Here is a 7,545-nt window from a genome sequence, read left to right on the forward strand (position 1 = left end):
AGGGTTAGGATTTGTGTAAGGTTGGGTAAGCTTTGGTTTTGCTTAATGGAATAACACACTAAGTCTACTTCATGTAACACATCAACAATACATCCACTTAATGTAAGTAATGTATCAACAGTACATCTTCAAAATATTTACTTCAATGTATTTGGATGCTTCACTACTGCTAATTCACTGACTTGTTGTTGATAGGTTACTGATGTTCTATTAAGGGTTTATTCATCATCGACAAAGCACCACTTAAAAAAAAAAAGTATTACCAAAAAATTGATTGGGACATGTTTCAGACTAGAGAGTATAATTTACATCTTGAACAAGGGGCACTGCTAGTGTCTCACAAGTCACAAGGTCCATTGAACATAGTAAAGAGAGAAACTGCTTTAGAGAAGCTGCTTCTCTTGATTCTCTCTTTCAACAACAAAATTTAAGGCATGGAATTCAACAGCCTTAGATGGGCTCCTCCCCCAGAGCCATGGAACTGAAAAGTGATCATTTGGGATTTGGAAAGGACTTGTGTGTATAAAAAAGTGTATAAAAATACCATGCAAGGCTTAATGCCTGCATATTTACGCAGCTGAACAGAGGGACATGTGAGACTTTCCTCAAATACACTGTTAAACTTGTGATCTCACAGATTCTTCATTTTAGCTAATTATTTTGTTGAGATTTTGGCATGTGGGTTTTTTTCTGGGTAAGCAATCTTTTTAACTACTTAAAGGATCAGCCAAACTGTGAAACTGTATGGGAGTCAGTTTTTTTCTGAATAATTCATTCTTTTGTTCTCTATCATTTTATAAAATAAAACAAACATAATGGATTTAAATTATTCCATATATACAACATCTTTGATGATGGAATCACTGGAAATACTACCATCTAATATTTTTCCAGCATTCATATTTGGAACTCTCACTTACTGCACCATTTTGTTTTTAAATATGACTGTGTTACTAACTATTGCTTTGAACAGGAAACTCCATAAGCCTATGTATATTCTGTTGTTTAACTTGCCACTCAGTGATATGATGGGTGCCTCAGCCTTTTTTCCTCAGCTGGTATCTAGTTTACTGTCACAGAATAGATCCATCACTTACTCTGCATGTTTTGTGCAAGCCTTACTGGTACATCTGTATGGAGCTGGAGCATTTCTCATTCTCACTGCTATGGCTTATGACAGATATATTGCCATTTGCTGTCCATTGAAATATAACAACGTGATGTCTCCAAACAACTTGCTGAAAATAATAATAATAATGTGGACATTAGATTTTACTTTGATTGGTTTACTACTTGCACTGAACTACCGCAAAGAGATTTGTAGCACAAAAATAGTGGACATTTTCTGCAATAATCCGTCTTTGATGAAGCTTGTATGTGGAGATACAAAGTTAAATAACTACTATGGACTGTTTGTAACAGCTTTTATCCAAGGTCTGCCTCTGCTGATAGTGGTATTAACATACATGCAAATCTTAATCACTGTTGTGGTTAAAAGACAATCTGATGCCAAAAGCAAGGCAATTCAGACCTGTGGTACACATTTAATTGTTTTCCTTTGTTTTGAATTCACCACACTCTTTGCTTTGATAGCTCACAGATTTGAGTCAGCACCCCAAAACCTACGAAGGGCCTTAGGAGCTTCTGTGATGATATTTCCTCCTATAATTAATCCTCTAATATATGGACTGAAAACAAAAGAAATTCAACAGAATCTTATTTTCTTTATCCGTAAGAAGGTTTCCCCAACAAAACAGAAAAACAAAGTCGATAGAGTGAAAAGACAACTGAAGTAAGAAATTGATTTTGGCTATAGTTCATTTATAGGTACTCTTTTGTTCTTTGTTGTCTTTGTTCAAGAGTGACATTTTATGATTATGGGACCAATGAAAATAACATGTTTTGAAATGTTCTTATATTCATTACTGTTTTTAAAGCTAGAGTCTTTTTAGTATTTAGTACCCATAAACACATCATAATTTAAACCAGTGCCAACACATTGCAGGTTTTAAAATATGAATTTCATGTTTGTTCAATATTGTGATGTTCTTCTTCTTGGAAAACTTCATAAAATATGTTTTTCCGGGCCATAGAGTTATTTGGTAACAGATGCATTGGTAAAAAGCACAATTCAGTAGACAAACTTGAGTGTTGTTTTGTTTCTTTTTTCTCAAGTAATAAGAAATTAACTTTTGCAACTTTAACTTGCAGTAAAGACAAAGATCAACTAATAGAACATTAAGCCCATTGTATATTTATACAAAATAGTACTGAGTCAGCGCACTCAGCAGAAAGTCCGTTCTCCACTGCTAATGGCGAATAACAGTGATGCACATCTCCAAATAAATGCATCTTTAGCAAAAATTGCAGCTGTTGTAACACTGAGTGTCTATATATTTAAGTGAATTTAGCACAAGTACACGAGCAATCTCAAGAGATAAACTCGGCAGTAACAAAAAGTTGTTTCTAGATATTTTTTACTTATCAAATATTTTACTCATTTTATCTAGTGTAATGTCGTTAGTCCATTTCACTTGTAAACACATTTTAGGGACATTATTCAAATGGAATAAAAACCATCTCACATAGATTTACTCTCTTTACAAAGCACTACCACTGACCAAATGCATCAATGATTTTGACTCTGATATACAAATGGGACCCTGATGGAGAAGCTGAGAGACGTGTATAATTAGTTAGTCTCTGCAAGTCATAATATAATGTGAAATATTAGAGTATGGAAAAAGCAAGGACACTCAGAAACTGCAGTTATTATATTTGACATACCATCCAACTGGAAGCCATGATGTGTGGTGTCATACATTTTCATATCACAAGTCAAAAGATTTTAGGTCACCATTACCTCCTTAGCTTGCAGATGAATTTTGTAGTGATAAGCTCTTTAAGGCGGCCCTCTACTGTAAGGTTATCTGAGGTGGGATTGCAGCTTTGCAGGCAAAACTGGCAGTCAACTGGCAGCATGCTCATCATTTTCCAGGGGATCTATGCATGGTTAATCAGAGTATTAGACAAAAATCCACTTATCATTGCTCATTTTACAATTACAGGCCCACATTACTTTTTTTCTCTTTCTTCCTTTCTTTAGTTATGCTTTTTAATGTAGTTTAGTAAACTGTTTTAATCTAGCTGTGAGTCTCAGACACAATTCAGATGCTTGCAGACCACGTTTAAGTAAATAGAGATTATTGACAAAGGGAGAATCTGAAATCAAAGTCAGACAGTCCAAGGTCAAAAGCCAACACACAAAAACAGTAACCATGAGGGGGGTTCAAAAAGCAATGTCCAAAAACAGAAACAGAGTCCAAACCAGCAGGCGCAACAATACTGAAAGGGCAAGGCAAAAAGGCAAGGTTGAAGAACAATCAAAGCAATAAATAATCAAATAGAAGGCTCGGTAAGGCTCTGTGAACAAAGGCAATACTTCGCAAGATGACTAAGCTAAAACCTGGGCTTGTATACTACTCTAACAGGTCCTTAGAACAAGGAAACAGGTGTGTGTAATCAGTAGTGAGGCGAGGCAGAGTGTTGGAGAGTCAGGTGAGGGAGATCGGTGGTCATGTGATCCGGATTGGGGTTCTGGGTAATGGAATTCAGAGGCTGGGACGCAGAGACAGCAGGAATGGAGGGAAGCGTGACACTAGCATAGTGTCAGTAACAATATGTAATAGGGTCTAGTCATTATATTTTTTTGTGTCAGTCGTTAGTAATATTTGTGTATGTTTATTTTCTAAAATAAAAGGCTGTGTTCATGTAAATTTGTTTGAGGAGAATACAATCTAGCTAGAGCTTGTATGCAGGATAATAATCTAGGTGGTCCGAGGGTGCACAAGCAGTAGCAAACAGTCAGCGTGGTACCAACCTTATCATGCCAGTGGAGCGATAGGTGCTTGCTATGTGGGTCTTCATCCCAAATGTGAAAGTGCCGCGAGCCCACACGTCCCAAAACAGATCTGGTCCACTTGTGGTAGAGACATGGCACTGCTAACTACTGGCAAAATGAATGTGAGCCAAAAGTGTCCACATGTAAAAAAAATCCCACATACCCGGTCCACTTCTGGCACAGCAGTGCTACCTACAGGCAAACTGTGACCTAAAAGTGGCCCACATGTAAAAAAAAATAATTGGCCCACATTTCCCAAAACAGGTCTGGTCCACTCTTGGCAGAGATATGGCAGTGTTACCTACTGGCAAACTGAATGTGAACCAAATGTGGCCCACATAGAAGAAAAAAAAAACCTCATATGGTCCACATGTCCCAAGACAGATCTGGTTCACTTCTAGCAGAGATATGGCACAGCTGCCCACTGGCAAACTGAGCTAAGCAGCCCATGTGTAAAAAAAAATACATATATATATATATATATATATATATATATATATATATACATACATTAGGGGTAGGAATCTTTAGGCACCTCACGATTGGATTCGATTACGATTCAGAGGGCTGCGATGCGATTATAAAACGATTATCGATGCATCTTGATGCATCTTTTTTCTCTATACAGGATTTCCATCTTCCCACTGTCTGAGGACTTGGTAGTTTTAAAGCAAAGTATTTGTAATGATCCGTAATGTAAATGCATTACGGATCATTACAAATACTTTGCTTTAAATATCTAAAATATCTTTTATTAATAAATCAAATGGAACTGATGTGGCAAGTGAACTAGAAGGCTCTCATTCAGAGACGCTGCTGCCACTCATCTGCGATAAAATGCGCTGTTGCCCTGAAATAAGATCCAGTGGTAATGGGTGTCCACGCAGCGCGTTACAGCCGTCCTTCCCGTTTTCTTTAGTCATTTTATAACTTAGGTGTTGGTCTCGTTGTAGAGAATGTGTGTGTGTGTGTGTGTGTGTGTGTGTGTGTGTGTGTGTGTTGTGTGTTTTCGAGACTGGACGCTGAATCTCGGTTCCAAAGTGCGCAGCATAGCGCGAAAGCCCTGGTTCTCAACGACTGAGAACAGACAGCAGACAGCAGGTCACATAGCCCCGAGGTCTGGCCTCGCCAGTAGCGAACGAAAAAACAGATTAAGACGAACATTTAGAGGACTATTCGCATTTATATGCAGCGCGGTTGGTTAAATCTGCTGAGAGACTGTCTTCCTTTAAAAAGTTGCGAAAATGAACTCGCTTCTCTTTCGAATTTTCCCGTTCCACCTTTTTAGAACGAGAAACTGGCGAATGAGAAGCGACTTCAGCCTCGTAAAACAGCCGGATGCTGAGACATTTTACAAGAAACTCTTCTAGTTTTGAAGAAAACTTTTCTGGCGGAGATGGAAGGAAAGCGGCTATAGCTAAAGCTTAAAGCAGAGTGAAGTAAATCTGCGCTCTCATTTATATTTTTAGCCCATACTAGGACATTACACACACTAGCCACGTTTACATGCAGCCTGATAATCCGTTAATAATCCGACTAATAGCTCAATCGGAATAGAACACATCCATGTAAACACCTCAATCGGAACAGACTAGTCCGATTGAGGCCATTCGGAATACAATTTCTATCCGATTGAACGAGGTGGGTAAACTTCTAAATAATCCGTTAAATAGAAGAATAATAGCCATGTAAACGCCTGAATCCGATTACATTCCAATCGGAACGTGTAAGTATGCTCTGCGCATGTGCGTCGCGTCAAGGCGAAAGTTTATACCGTTCAGCATGGCGGAGCAGAAACGGGTCTGCAGAGGAGACAAAGTTTATGCTCTGAGCTTTAAAAGACGGCGGTGGGACGAACGTCTAGCTTATGAGTCTCAGAACACGACGTCTTCCTCTCGCCGCTTCCTTTATAAGCACATGTGAAGCACGTTTTCCCGAGTCTGACATCATTTTAAAGCAATTAAAACACAAGCGCGCCAACTGGAAACTCATATCACGCGGACTGGACCTCACGTGATGTTCGCTGTCATGGCAACGTTTACTCTAAACGCTACTCCACGCATGCGCGTCATTTTGCATCGGATTACTTGTAGTGAGCATGTAAACGAAGATTTTCCATCAAATCGTTGAATAGAGTGTGCATATAAACACCTCAGTCTGAATCTGTAATCGGATTGTATTCAATCGGATTGGCAAAAATCTTTGCATGTAAACACAGCCATTGAGACATACTGGACATTAAATGTTGCGGCTCCCAAGGTGGTTTGACTTTGTTGAAAGGCAAAATGGCTCTTCTAAACATTTGGGCTGTGACTCCTGAACTAACCTGGCTTTAATGCAGAGGGAGCCGGTCGGATTTCTCACTCGTCCAGTTGTGTTTTTGTTATGTGCCGCAACAGACTGTCCGGGCGCTGCACATACCCACTTCCAGTTCCGCTTTTTGCATTCTGTGAACATTAGGTTATAAATTAAATATATAGAAAATCGTTTATTGACATTTATGAATCGATTCAGAATCGCTCACGTCCGCATCGCGATGCATCTAAGAATCAATTTTTTCCCGCACCCCTAATATATATGTAACAGAGCTAAAACAAAAAGAAAAGAATTAATAATAATAATAATAATTGTAGTCCTTAGTCCAAAATTATTGTTCGTAAGAAATCATTTTTGTTATATATTTCTTGTTACTTTGAGCTAAATTGTTGTTTTATATTTCATTTTTCACATACTGATTCTTGCTATGTTAATACTACATACAAGTTCAATGTGCTAGTTTGGACTACAATTCCCTGCTGACATGCGTGCAACTGCCAAAGCTCACGTTTTCTGTTAATTTTGTCCCTTCGCGCTTCCCTTACCCCCAGCAGCGCTTTGCACTATGCTGGAGGTAAGTTGTATAGAAAAAGCTCTGTGAATAATCTCATATTTTATGAAGCTATATGTACTTCTGAGATGAATGTTTGCAAGCATCATCTGTAATAACAGTCATAGCGTTTATGTGCTGCGTTATGGACAAGTTAGCGCATATTTAACCGAATTTAATACTTTAATTCCCGATGGAAGTACCGGCGGTGTTCTATGCAGACGGCATCGGTTTTTGGCGCCATTTGGGGAATGAGCTAGACAATGTGTTTAAACTTCTGTTTTCCTTTCCTTTTCTCACTTTTATAGAGCTATGGGCAGTTGCAGCAAACATAATGTTGAAACGGATTGTGTATGTGTGTATGCAGGCACAATAAAGACACAGGCAGAGAGGGAAGCCATTGAGTCAGCCGTTTTCTGTGTGTCCATCCTTTTAATGCGAGCTCTCCAGTAACACATACCGTTACACTGGTGCCGTGACCCTTCACTGGATCATCAGGATCAGCTCATTGCAGATCGCCGAGGGAGCTGCTAAGAATCGTGCGCTGTGGTCAGAGTTTGTTTAGTGCCAGTAGGGAAAAATTTTCATATATTCTGTAGTATATATTATCTGGTTTATTTTTCTTTTTTCACTGATATTTTATTTTTAATTATTTTCTTTGTTCAATGTTAGATGTACAATGTCTCAGAAAATGAGTAACAGCGAATTTGATGAATATCCTAGATCTACTTTGGGTAGGGGCAGAGGTTTCATATTTGGTGAGCGTTTGGGGAGTGAG

General features: G+C 38.6%; 1 protein-coding gene across 1 annotated transcript; it reads left to right on the plus strand.

Annotated features, from left to right (window-relative positions):
* Positions 1-815: 815 nt before the first annotated feature.
* LOC118797004 (putative gustatory receptor clone PTE01) lies at positions 816-2,299 on the plus strand. The gene has a single exon (XM_036556210.1). The coding sequence runs from the start codon at positions 816-818 to the stop codon at positions 1,794-1,796; it is 981 nt and encodes a 326-aa protein (XP_036412103.1). The 3' UTR covers positions 1,797-2,299.
* Positions 2,300-7,545: the final 5,246 nt, after the last annotated feature.

The sequence above is a fragment of the Colossoma macropomum genome, unplaced genomic scaffold (assembly GCF_904425465.1).
Source record: "Colossoma macropomum unplaced genomic scaffold, Colossoma_macropomum, whole genome shotgun sequence".
Classification (NCBI taxonomy): domain Eukaryota; kingdom Metazoa; phylum Chordata; class Actinopteri; order Characiformes; family Serrasalmidae; genus Colossoma; species Colossoma macropomum.

Excerpts from the sequence above, each read along its gene's own strand:
- LOC118797004 (XM_036556210.1), top strand. The coding sequence starts at position 816 with ATGGATTTAAATTATTCCATATATACAACATCTTTGATGATGGAATCA.